The sequence below is a fragment of the Dasypus novemcinctus genome, chromosome 2 (assembly GCF_030445035.2).
Source record: "Dasypus novemcinctus isolate mDasNov1 chromosome 2, mDasNov1.1.hap2, whole genome shotgun sequence".
NCBI classification, from domain to species: Eukaryota; Metazoa; Chordata; class Mammalia; order Cingulata; family Dasypodidae; genus Dasypus; species Dasypus novemcinctus.
The window spans coordinates 118,782,054-118,796,017 of NC_080674.1; the positions used below are offsets into that span (position 1 = coordinate 118,782,054).

The 13,964-nt window shown below is 35.4% G+C and overlaps 1 protein-coding gene across 3 annotated transcripts in view; it reads left to right on the forward strand.

The window, feature by feature from the left end:
* The window catches only part of YTHDC2 (YTH N6-methyladenosine RNA binding protein C2), a 143,181-nt gene that overhangs the window by 45,192 nt on the left and 84,025 nt on the right, over positions 1-13,964 (forward strand). For 2 of the 3 annotated variants that reach the window (XM_071209454.1, XM_058277155.1), the window contains exons 2-4: positions 1,830-1,920; positions 8,478-8,674; positions 10,067-10,266. In XM_071209454.1, the coding sequence (XP_071065555.1) occupies positions 1,832-1,920; positions 8,478-8,674; positions 10,067-10,266 (486 nt within the window). In that variant the 5' untranslated portion in view covers positions 1,830-1,831. Of the gene's footprint in view, positions 1-131; positions 543-1,829; positions 1,921-8,477; positions 8,675-10,066; positions 10,267-13,964 lie in introns of those variants that run through there. The other variant, XM_058277147.1, reaches the window with a different exon arrangement.

Sequence of the window (13,964 nt, forward strand, 5' to 3'; positions counted from 1 at the left end):
AAATAATAATTGACAATCAAAAAATGAAGGAGAACCCCTGAGTGGTGAGAACCGCAGGCATCAGGTAGCGGAGCACGGGCTGCGAGGCAAGCGGCAAATGATACGCTGAGGTCACATGCGCCGGCGGTCCTGGTGACGTCATCACGTCCGCGCTCAGGGTCCTGCCGGGGTTTCAGTGGTGCCGGTTCTTCCTCTGCTGTGGAGACTGGGGTCTTTGTGGTGACCCCAGCCCAGCACAGGCTGTTTGTGGAGCCCTCCGGCCCCGGCAGCGGTCCCGAGGGCTGCTTTCTTTGTCGTTGGCGCCAGCAAGCAGGCGAGAGCCGCTTCCTCGCGGGGAGAAAATCTCCTCAGGGCCATGTCCAGGCCGAGCAGCGTATCCCCGCGGCCCCCGGCTCCCGGCGGCGGCGGAGGGGGTGGCCCCGCGCAGTGTGGCCCTGGGGGCGGAGGCCGGGCGAAGGGGCTGAAAGACATTCGAATCGACGAGGAGGTGAAGATCGCAGTCAATATCGCCCTGGAACGCTTCCGATACGGGGATCAGAGAGGTGAGGTTCCTGACGGGGACCCCGTCGACTGGCGTTCCCCCATCCCGAACCCACCGAGTCAGTGGGCTGCTTCCCTGTGGCCTCAGAGGGGAGAGGACGGATCTGGGCCACCCACCCGAGTGAGCCGGGGACCTCCCAGGCCCTCCGATGACGGGGGCCTGGACCGCCGTAGTTAGCCCCTGCGTGGGATGTGAGGAGCCGCACGAGGTCCTGCGGAGCAGTAGGGCTTAAGGGAGCTTGCCTGGCATCAGAAGGCTAAAAGGTCACGTTGCTACCCCCTCCCAGGGTGCTTGTCTTTTCTCTGGGAAAGACCTTTAGGGGGAGCTTTCGGGCGGCCAAGGCACTGCTTTTCGGTATTGTAAAACCCCCAACCTTCTTTCATGTTTCTTTTTTTTCACTTTCTCTGTCTCTGTCTCTCTCTCTCTCTCTCTTTTTTTTTTTTTTAAGTAAAACGAGGGTATAGCTTAAATGAGGCTCATCTAGATAAAAGGAACTCAAACTTAAATGAATGTAATGGCAAGATGTAGAGCTTTGTTCAAATCTTAGAAGCATTTTGTTAAACACTTAGCATCTTTCGCAACTCTTAAGGTTAGAGAGCTACTTGACTTGGGTCACATAATGTAGAGTGAGGGGCTGACCTGACGTGATCGTATAAAATATATTGACTGCTCGTTCTGATTTAGTGGCTTAAATAGGGAACTCCTTATCCTGGAAGCCTACTGTCCAAAAAAACTTAATGTCTAAAACCTGGACAGATGTTTCTGAACTTACCTAAACAAGGGTGAAACCTCAGCTATATAACACAACAAAATACTCTGAAATAGTGAAATATGAATTCTATAAAATTTCAAAGGCAAAGAAAATGGAGTTTGATGTTGAGCATTAATAATGTTTGAACATACCTCATCATTGAGGGAAACATTTTGTTAATTAAGCAAGAAAGGGCTTATTTAGAAGAGTAAAATATGCCCATCAGTCATTATACTGAGTCCAGATTCCAGTACAGCTAAGAGGAGTAATCTTTGGTGAACATCAGAGTCCTCACATTTAGGTTTAATATGTGGATATCTTTTTTATTAATATCAGAATTCTGGTAGACAGTAGGTTTGGATAAATTTCTACTTATCCATGAATTTTGGGAGAGTAAATGTAATTGTATGCTTACATGATTTTTTTTTTTCTCATATGTTTCTTGTGTGTATATATTGAAGCACTTGGGAAGAAAATTGATTGTTCAGAAATGGTATTGACTTCTTTGTGTTTCTTCCCCCCCCCCCCCCCACGTAGAAATGGAATTTCCTTCTTCTTTGACCAGTACTGAAAGAGCATTTATTCATCGGTTGAGTCAGTCTCTTGGTTTGGTCTCTAAAAGTAAAGGGTAAGCTACCAGCTTTTCTTATTTAAGAAAAGCATATTTACAAAATAAGAGAAATGCTTCTAACTACATTTAAATAGTTATTATTTTAGATTCACATTCTTAATTAAATACTTATTATTTTAGGTTCACATTCTTAATTATACTGTATGTAGATAAACTGTTTTAGGTCTGTACCTAATTCATCTCCTTCCTCTTCCTCCTATCCCCTTTTCAAGCTTTTTTTCCCACTTAGGGACAAAAAAAAAAAAAAGGTAAAATTTATTATTTTCCTTTTTGGTGGAAATTAAATCTCTCTCTTTTTAAAGAATGGTTGGAGAGTATAATTATTTAAATTATTTAAATGGTTAAAGAGTATAATTATTTATAGAACTTATCTCTTTAATGTTACTTCATATAATGGTAAGCTTTAGAACATGTTTATTGTTTTCTTTCCTACCAAGTCACAGTCTGATCAGAAATAAAGTACAATAGGAACAAACAGTATTTATTTATTTTTAATGTCACTGATATATGTGGGAAAAAAGTCATTTGAGCCATCCACATTTAAGAACTCTAAAATTCTGTGGAGTTATTTCATTTTTGGAATAGGGATGATGGGATTGATAAAAAGCAGGTTTCTCAGTTTTGCATTATTGACATTTTGGACTGTATAATTCCTTGCTGTTGGAGGCATCCTGTGCATTGTAGGATGTTTAACAGCATATCTAGCCTTACCCAGCAGATGACAGTAACACTTTCCATGCTCAGCTATGACAACCTAAAATGCCTGCAGACCTTTCCAAATGTCCCCTGAGGGGCAAAATTGCCCCAGGTTGAGAACCTTGATATGGAGGGAAAAAATGAAAATTTCAGCCTGTTTTAAGTTAAGAATAGAGAAAATAAAGCTTAAAATATGTTATTAAGTATGTATGTATACACGCAGATATGCACACACCTATATATGTATAACTTACCTAAGAATGTGTAGGAAGCTCCAAAGAAGAAAGGAGCTGATGTAGCAGTGAATGCCTTGTATATGAATGCTCATGACAGTGATACATTACTGACTGAGGCATGGAATTTAGCTTAGGTGAATGTATTTTGAACATACTAGGGCTAGTGCCGGAACATTGGTTAGGAGTCCACTAGGTAAATGAAATACTGCACTTGAAAACAAAAATATAGCATATAGCCAAAATCTTTTATCCAGAATCCTAGGCCATATATGTTTTAAGATTCAGCTTTTCAAATTTTGTGAAAAGGTATTATGATGCATTTGCCATTATATTATGCAATATCCCTAATAAATACAGACATGACCTTTTTGTACATTTCTGATGGAAAATGTCTGAATAGTCACACTAAGAGAGATAAAGACTGTAAGTATACTCATGTCAGTTTAGTTAGGTTTTATTGCCAAATGAGGTTGCTGTAAATTAAAAAAAACAAAACAAAAAAACAACACTTCATTTTCAGAGGTTTTTAATTTTCAGAATTGCGGATAAGAGGTTGTAGGCCCGCACTAGAAAACATTTGTTGTAAATGCACAGTTTTGTAACTACATCACTTCTCTGGTAAACAAATTTTGAATTCCAAATGGGTAAGTTAGAAATGACCATTAAAAATGACTCTTAAAAAAACAGTTAATTTTAGAATGGATTACCTCTTTCTGTTAAGTATTTTAATCATTTAAGGGATGATATGGAATGAAGAATCATCTAGGGAAGGGGTGAGCAAGAAAGAAGGTATCAGGACACAAAAAGAGTATGAGGAACATTGAAGGAAAGAAGAGCCAGAGAGAGGGAAAAGGAAAGAGATGCTAAGCAAAGCAAGGCAACCTGCTTGCTTGTTCAGTCCCCTTAAAGCTCCACAAACTGTCTTAGGAAATATTCACTTTGAATGTCCTTCTAAATCCTTTCATTCCTTTCCTTTTATGTGGAAATTTGTTCCTGACCTTTAATTAGTGGGCTTTTCTGTTCACTCTTGGGCAAAGATTGTTTTACATCCCCGCCCCCCCCCCCCCCCCCCCCCCCCGCAGTACTAACTTCATTGACTTTGCAGATTACCTTCTATTTTTTTTGTATCTGGTATTATGGTTCCTAAGTACATATTTTAGGTAACCTGGTATGGAGGAAAGGCAGGAGACTTGGGTTCTATTCGGTCTTCTACTGCCTCAAAGCTTTGGTCACGTCCCTAAATTTTGAGGCCTGTTTTCTTATATAAGAAAAGAAGTAGTTAATTACTTTGTTAAGATTTTGTGATTTAGTTCTGTAGTTTATCTTGGGCTTCTTGTAAGATTTTAAAAAATAACTTCCAGGCTTCCTGTGTGATAATTTACAATTTTTTTTTTTTGATCAATTTTTTTATCATCATTTCTTCAAAAAAAATGAAGCCAAAATCTTTAAAGGATTTTTCCTTCTCCTTTAAAGAGGTAAATTTGGTTGGATTTAATTATCTTTACGTAATTGCTCATCTTTTGATGAAAATGTCTTTCTTGGAATAACACCCCCATTTTATGATTTTTAGTATATCCTAAAGTTTTCTTTGAAATTCTCATCACCAGAAATTTCACATCTGCATAGTTTGTTTACTTTTTTCCCCAACTAAGGTTACCGTGCTTTGGTCTAAGAGCATACTTTTCTCAATCTTTGGGTGTTTATGATCAAAATATAAATCCCTTTCCTGATCTTAGACCAGGTTAAACTAAAAAGAATTTACAAATAAGCTTTCTTAAAAATTTGTGGAATAAGAAAATAGAAAAACACATGAATTCTAGGTTTTTAAGTACAGGTTTCTTATCCTTTATTGCTAAAGTCTCTGCTTAATAGGTATCCACATGCTGTACCCACTTGACAGAAGTTTCCATCCTACAAGAAATCCCCCTTTTTCAGATTGAGGTTACTGCCTCTCTCACCTCCTGGTGGGAAGGTTTCATACTGCACTCCCCCTTCACCCCTTCTTCCCTCCCCCCTCAACTCCTCCACCCCCCCAGCCAAAATAAGAAAAATGGTTTTAAAGTGATAAACTCTAGGTGGTGAATTTTTGGACATCCATTAAAAAACAAAACACCTTACAGTGTCCAATAATAATAACAGCTAACATTAAGTACTCTTGTACAACAGGCATTGTTCCAGGTACTTTAAATTGATTATCCTTAATCCTCACAACAATCTTATGAGGTAGTTTCTATTATTAACAACTGGTGGCTATTTTGCAGATGATACAATTAAAACTTAGGTTTAGTGATTTTCCCCAGATCCCACAGCTAGCAAGTAGCAGTGCCAGGATTTGAACAGTTATGCTTGGTTAATTAATTTTTGATGTTCAGAGTAAGTTCATAGGAAGGTACTGGGTGCTTTGAGAAATTAGAATAGAAATATTTTTACAAGGCTCATCTCCAAGTTTCTTATCGTCCATTAAGGCCACAAAAAAGAGCAAATTTTTCATAACCAGAGTGACTGTAACATGAAAGCAACTGTATTCAGTTTAGTGAAAAAATAAAGCTAATTGGTGGTTTGTTAGTTTCTAGGTAATCATAAAAAAAGTATAAATTAGTATGGGCAAACTTTATTTGTAATTTTATATTATAGTATTGGGGAGAAAATGGTTGGAGCAAAAGTTAAAGGGGTGTGTAGTTTAAGTACTTAGTAGCCATCAAACATATTATTCCTTTTTAGAGACATTTCCTTGGTGGCTGTGAGCTTTTTAAGTAAACATTTTAAAATTTGTCTCTTTAATTGATCTTTTAAACAATTTTCATATTTGGAAAGTGGGGAATAGTGAAGCATGTCGTTGTATTGGGGTTAAATGTTTAGTAGCATTTTGTGTAAATTAATGTATTGATTAATATTAAAATTACACCAATTTTGGTTAGTTATATTGCTTTTTTTTTAGAAGAAAGAAGTCATTGAAATGCCAGAATTCCATTATAGTATGCACTGATTCTCTTCTCTCATTGAAAATTAGAAATTGTGATTTTCTTATCTGTGGATTTAGTACATTTACTTTAACACTTTTTTTTCTTTCAGATTTTCTATTTTTTTTTTTATGACTTTCTCTCCCCCCTCCCCCCATGTCTGCTCTCTGTGTCTAGTTGCTGTGTGTTCTGTGTCCGCTTGCATTTTTGTCAGCGGCACGAGGAATCTGTGTCTCTTTTTCGTTGCGTCGTCTTGCTGCATCAGCTCTCCTTGTGTGTGGCGCCACTCCTGGGCAGGCTGCACTTTTTCATGTGGGGCGGCTCTCCTTGGGGGGTGCACTTCTTGCATGTGGGGCTCCCCTACGTGGGGGACACCCCTGTGTGGCGCGTCACTCCTTGTGCACATCAGCACTGCACGTGGGTGAGCTCACCACATGGGTCAGGAGGCCCTGGGTTTGAACCCTGGACCTCCTACATGGTAGGCAGATGCTCTATCAGTTGAACCAAATCCGCTTCCCTACTTTTAAACTTAAAAATTGCATATGGGGTTTACATTTTATTATTTTTAAAAATGCTTGGGAAGTTTGCTTTTCTGGTATCTTTTCCACGTCATTCAGCTAGTTTCTCATTTATTTTGCTTTGTAAGGGGCTCTTGAAGTTTTTAATAAGGCAGAGTTACCTTGGAATGAAAGTGTGATGAGCTCTCAGTGTATTAGTTTACATAGTAGGACAAGTCTCTTCTGTACTACATTTTCCGTCCTCACAATGATGAGGTGAATATTTTACTGAAGTTTTTACTAATTTTATGATGTATTAGTGCCCCTGTTGTACTGAATGTGATGGGAATGAACACCAGTAGCCACAAGCAGAATCTTACTGTCTCAACTTTGTAATCTCAGCTTCTTGTGTAGTACCTAGTATACATTATGTACTCAATTAATGTTTGATGAATGATTATATGAATTAAAGAAAACGAGTTAAAGGTTAAATGTAGCAAAACCTTCCTTCAGTGACTTTTAAGAAAATTAGAGCATCTAATTGAAATATTAGAGATTTTTTTTAACCTATATAGAATGCCAGAGGAGTAAAATGATTTATTTTCAACCATATAATTAGCTAGCCAAAAGATTATTACTAGCTGAACACAAGCCTCCTGACTCCTGCTTGAGTGCTCATTTTAGCACATTTTTCTGCCTTCTCTAGTTAAAATTTTATGATGTAAGGGGCCCAGAATAGAATGAATGATTGAGTACTTAAAGACTGTACTGAAAAGTTTGAAGAAGGTTGATGGGAAAAGAACCCACTATGGAAAACATCTCTAGAATGTGGTAATTTTTCACTTTACCATAGAAATAATTAAAATTTCTAGATCAGGTTAAAATTAATTTTTTCATCTTCATGGCACATTTTTTTTTTTTTTAAAGATTTATTTATTTATTTAATTTCCCCCCTCCTCCCGGTTGTCTGTTCTCTGTGTCTATTTGCTGCATCTTGTTTCTTTGTCCGCTTCTGTTGTCATCAGCTGCACGGGAAGTGTGGGCGGCGCCATTCCTGGGCAGGCTGCACTTTCTTTCGTGCTGGGTGGCTCTCCTTACGGGTGCACTCCTTGTGCGTGGGACTCCCCTACGCAGGGGACACCCCTGCGTGGCAGGGCACTCCTTGTGCGCATCAACACTGCGCATGGGCCAGCTCCACACGGGTCAAGGAGGCCCGGGGTTTGAACCGTGGACCTCCCATGTGGTAGACGGACGCCCTAACCACTGGGCCAAGTCCATTTCCCTTCATGGCACATTTAAACATCACTAGGCACTTCTTAAAGAGCAGATGACACTATAGAAAGTTTACAATTCACTAAAGGCTTCAATAAGGAATTTTTAGAAATTAAAAATCTCAGCAAATTAAGGGCCTCAATTAGATGATTTAGACAGCTAAAACTTTATAGGCTAATCCCAAATTTAATATTCTTATAGTGAAGGTATTATGGAAAAACTTAGACATGATTAGACGTCATCATTAACATACTATGAAAGCTAGGATCAAAAGCTTTGGGAAATAAAAGTATCTGAAAATAGTTATCAGGAATGCTGATCCACACTTTTTTTTTTTTAAAGATTTATTTTATTTATTTCTCTCCCCCCTACCCCAGTTGTCTGTTTGATCCACACTTCTTGTGATAACCACTAAACTTTGCTCTCTCAATAGGTTTTCATGGGAGTGTGACATTACCGGCATACTCTGGAAACATTCAAGGGACATACTAGTCTGGACAGTGAACCATAAGTTTTCATTACCATTTTTTGGGTTCTTTTGTTTAGATTGGTTTTTCTCCCTCTGTATGCTTCCCAGAATGTAGTAACTGGTGATGTTTCACCCACCATGAAGCCTGCTAAAGACAAATTTTAACACTTATGGGTAAGTAAGCCTTTTTGCTAATTAAAAATAGGATTTGCAACTTTTCCAAATTTTAATTGAAAATGGTCTTGTCATCACTTTAACACCAAGCCCCTCTTTACCAATTTTTTGGGGGTACAGTCAACCTCCTATCCCAAAGCATTTTGATTTTTTAAAAATGTTTTACTTGAGACATATTTTCTAAGTAGGCATATATCATGTGAACAAGTTGATTATATATAGTAAATAAATGATTTTTATTAATATTCAGAAAGGGAGCAAGTAGATACCTAACTGTGAAGAAGAAAGATGGATCAGAAACAGCTCATGCAATGATGACCTGTAATTTGACTCATAATACAAAACATGCTGTTAGGAGCCTAATTCAAAGATTTCCTGTCACCAATAAAGAGCGTACTGAACTTCTGCCTAAAACAGAAAGAGGAAATGTGTTTGCAGTTGAAGCTGGTATGTATTTTCTGGGGGAACTTCCTTGTTTATCCTATTATTTGATAACTGTTCTTATTCCTTTATAGATTTACTTTTAAAAAACTAAGATAAGAGTTTGCTAGAAATGATTAAGACTTGTGGAAATTTTGGAATGAAATGTAGTGTTGAGGCATGTTGTGGAGTTGAACCAAGGTTTTTTTTTTTTTTTAATGGTGCCATAAAAGCTATCATCTATTGAGCACTTAATGTGCTCAGTATATTAAGCATTTTATATGGGATCTCATAGCAGCCCATGCAAGGTAGAATTTTCCCTGCTTCACAAGTGAAGAAACTGGGGTTCAAGAAGTTAAATAATTTTTTCAAGTCCATTTAACCAGCCAGTAAGCTGCAGAGCTGGGGTTTGACTCAAAACCAGTATGTCCTCTATTACACTGCCATGGCATACTAGTAAGATTTTGAATTGGGGCCTTAGCTTCTGATAAGAGAAAGGACAGTCTTCACTACATTGTTTTGCTCAAGGTACATAAATACTGTATTTAGATTATAAAATGAAATTGGAACTTTACGTTTAGAAAAATAACTTCCTTAATGAGAAAATGATTTTATTACCTATAGTGACTAAATTTGTTTAATTATCACTGTCAGTTGGAGTAGGTCTGCAGAATCTAGAAAACAGATTGCAGACATCAAGGACTTTAAATTTTAAATAATCACTCAAAAAATCATTTTGAGGGTGCAGGTATAGCTCAGTTGGTTGAGTGCCTACTTTCCACAGAGGTCCCAGGTTCAGTCCCCAGTCCCTCCTTAAAAAAAAATCATTTTGAGCTATGTGAGGAATATGTAATACTATGCTTCTTTTTTATTCTTGACTGCTTAATTAAAATGCTCAATAAGGACATTTGTTAAAGGTCTTGTTTGTTTGATCACATGATCTTAAATGTATAACTTTAAACATTATGATATTTTCCTTTTTCATAATGTGTTTTTATATTGTACATAACAGGTTATGTAAGAATAATACACATTATGTTTCCTAATGAAATTTTAATTTTCTTTGACACTGATAGAAACTTACAGGGAACTTGAAATCTTTTTAGATTAGCAAAATTATGCTTTGTTTTGAATGGTAATTGAATGATGTTTGTGCATGTTTAAACATTATGTATTAGAAATACTTCTGGGAAATTTACTTATTTGATATTGAAATTTGTAACCTGTTTTCTAAGAATATTAAGTGTTGGTTTACAACAGTTTAAGACTCTTGATAACTTTTTGTAGGCTGAGAAGGAAGAAATACTTGATAGGATTTACATAAGCCTTATGAATTTGAAAAAATTAGAAGTTATTTATTTTTAATACTTCTTTTTCATTGTTAATGATAAATTTTTTGTTCTTTTATTCCTTTGAAAGAAAACCGGGAAATGAGCAAGACCAGTGGGCGACTCAACAATGGCATACCTCAGATACCAGTAAAAAGAGGAGAATCTGAATTTGACTCTTTCAGGCAATCTCTGCCAGTGTTTGAGAAACAAGAAGAAATTGTTAGAATAATTAAAGAGAATAAAGTAGTTTTGATTGTGGGAGAAACTGGATCTGGAAAGACCACACAGGTTTGTTTCTTTTTTGTTGTTTATAGAAGAAGAAGAAAAATTTTTAAATCTCATTTTGTAGTTTTATATCAGACTTATCCCACATGTATTTTAGCAGACAAAAAAAGAATTTTCTGGTTATTCTACTAAGAGTTATATCAGAAATAAATTATTATTGGGAGTATATTTTGAGAATTTGCAGAAAAATAAAGTATTTATTTTTAAATGAGTGCAGTTGGCCTTCACTTAAACAGAGTCTAGGAGGTGACTTTATATCATGGAAAGACTTTGGATTTGGGTCAAATCCCAGTTTCCTCATGTAAGCCTAGTTTTGTGACCTCTGTGAGACAGTGTCAGCATTTATAAAATTGCTACCTTTCATGTTGAGATTTAATTTTAGTATATATAGGGAAGCGGATGTGGTTCAAGTGATAGGGCTTCTGTCTACCATATGGTAGGACCTAGGTTCAATCCCTGGGACCTCCTGGTGAAAAAGAAGAAGAGAAAGTGTGCCTGTGCACCGAGCCAGTGCCCGTATGGCGAGCCAAGTGCCCACGCAAGTGAGTCACACAGCAAGGTGATGATGCAACAAAAGAGAGACAAAAAAGGGATAGTGAAGGTGAAGGGCAGCAGAAACCAGGAACTGAGGTGATGTAGCTGACAGGGAAACCTCTCTTCACATCAGAGGTCCCCAGGATAGAATCCTGGTGAATCCTAGAGGAGAAAAAATGAGAAGAGAAGACAAAAAGAGAAATAGATACAGAAGATCACATAGTGAATGGACACAGACCACAAAAACAGCAGGGTGGGGGGAGGGGCAGGAGGGAAAATAAATAAAATCTTAAAAAAAAAAGATAATATATATAACATACTTATCTTAGTGTTTTGCACATAGCAGCTAAGTTAAAAGCAATATTAACATCAACATAAAGTTAACTATAGAATGGAATGAATATGACAGTTTTCACTTAGATTTTAGAATGAAAAAACATGAAGTTTCACTCATAGGGTGACAGGAAGTAGGTATGGAATGATATGACCTTTTCTTGATTATCTGCTTTAACTTCAACATGTTAAAATAGTAAAATTATTTTGCTTTTGATAGAGAGACAGGTGTGATAGTCAATATAATTATAAATTTTCTTCTTTTCTTTTATGAACAAATAAAATTATTTTCCACAATTGTCTAAAATTTACTGATGTCCATTGTACCATTCTTTCTTTGAATTCTCAGGCATGGTTTTGGCAGTGCAGGAACTCTGTAACATTAAAATTTACTGTGGTTATATTGGTTGGTTTAATAAACTTAATCAATAGAAAAAGCAAGCTTGTAGAAGAGGTTGACTATAAACCTTATCAGAGTTACATACATGTAGGACTTAACCATTTTCATAAAAGTTTAGCTCTATCTCTAAAACTTGAGTCTGTAAAACTAAATAATTAAAAACATAATGAAGTTTTTATCTGAAAAGTTATGATTTTTATTCAGCGTGAGCCCTTTTGTGAATAAGTACAATTTCATAATCATTCTAAAGAATCTGTCCAAATGTTAAAATTATTTTAGTATTTGAGTAAATTTTTTTTTTTTACCAGGCCTTAAACTGTAGCAATTTAATTGCTTTTAATTTACTTTTAATGGTGATTGTGGAATTTTAAAATAAAATATAAATTTGTTTTCATTTAAGTTATTTGAAAGTCCTTACTAATGATATTTATATATTGGAATTATGGATATCTATTTTCACAATTATGTATATCATTTTACTACTTGAGAATTTAATTAAATATTATAGTCTTCAAGAAGAAACTATTAATCTAATGTGTTTAAACCTAAGAATAAGTGTATCTTGTTGTAGGGCTTAAAGGACTTAAAATTACTAATGTTTCTGCTCTATGAAATATAAAATAAACATAGGAGGATTCAAAGTTAATATCATTAACCAACTCCATCTTGTCTTTAGTGGTATTAGGAAGTTACAGATTTTTTTGAGTTTTTTATCTTATTCATGTTCGTTATGTAAAATTCATACATAATAGAAAATATTACATAGTGAAATTTTCCTACCACCCTTTTTCTCCTTGCATTATTATAAAAAACATGGATTATATGGTTTTTGGGGGTATGCGTGTTTTTGTTCTCTTTCTAGCATTGACAAATATTGTTTTATTTAAAAAAAAATAAACATGGGATAACATCATACATATGTTTTGCATCTTCTTTTTTTCGGGTAACAGTTGTTGGATATTTTTCCATGTCGGTACTTAGAGGTGAACTTCATTAAACATTTGCATAGTATTATTAAACTTTTTTCTAAAAACAGTGATAATGATAGTGTGCTGGTTTTTTACAAGGATTTTCTCATTTAAATCTCTTAATAACCCAAGATATGTAGGCTTTAATGTCTCCTTTTACAAATGAGAAATGAAAACTGAAACTTAAGAGATGTTAACTTGCCCAAGACAGCTAGAAAGTGGCAGAGCAGGAATTCAAGCCAAGCTGTCTTATTCTTATACTGTACTTCATTCTACCATTTCTTTGTTATTTGTGGTAGTGTTTCAATGGGATAAATTCCTAGAAGTGGAAATACAGATCAAAGGGTATGGCACTTAAAATTTTAATAGCTAGAATAACTAGTTATTATTGTCCAATAACTCTGAAGAGAGTTATTGTATTAGAAGAGTATTGAACGTATTGAAAATTCCCATTTCTTTAAAGCCTGGGCAGCAATGGATATATATATTTTACCTTTATTGATCGGATAAGCAGAAAACAATGCTGTAGTAAGCATTTCTTTGACTCTTACAGAGTTGAATATCTTTTCATTTACTTGTCTGTTTATCTTCTGTCAGATATTTTTATCCCATTTCTCCTTTGGATTAATCATTTTTTAATTTAATTTTATATGTTATGGGTATATATCTGTTGTCTCTTGGATATCAAAAACAATTTTTCTAAATGTTTTGTTTGCTTTTTAGGTTTGCTTATTAGTTAAATATGTCAATCTTTCTTTTAGACTTCTAGGTTATGGTCGATGCTCAGAAAGGCCTTTCTTACCCCAAGATTATAGAAAATATTTTCCTATAAATAAATATTTTATTCTAAGACCTTTATATTCATAGTTTAAAAATTCCATCCGGAATTTATTTTACTTTATCATGTCTGGGAGAGATCTTATTTTTTTCTCTCATGTTAGTATCCAGTTATTCCAAAATAACTTTTTAAATAATTTATCCTTCTTCCCTTTATTTAAGATGCCACTTTTGATCAAATATTAAGTTTCTAAGTATTAATACTTCATTTGTGGAATTTTTGTTATGTATATGGATCTTACTTTTTAGCAAAGTTTTAAAAAAAATTCTAGAGGCTAAGAAATTTACGAAAAGATGCCCTCTTTCACTCATAGTTAAAAAAATGAAAATCAAACAACTATGTTTTTCAACTATCAGACTGATGGAAATAAAAAAAATTGCTGATACTCACTATTGGCATGGGTGTTCGAAAAACAAAACCTTCTGTTTTGCTGCTAGAGGTATAAATTGCTTTGGAGAGCAATTTGATAATTTTTCTATCTAAGTTAAAAATTCAAATGTTCTCCGAGCATTTTCACTGTTAATAATTTATAGTACATATGTATTTGCAAAAGTATGCAAAAATACATGTTCACTGTAGCATTGCTTATAATAGGAAGCAACATCAATAATAACAAATCTAAAATCTG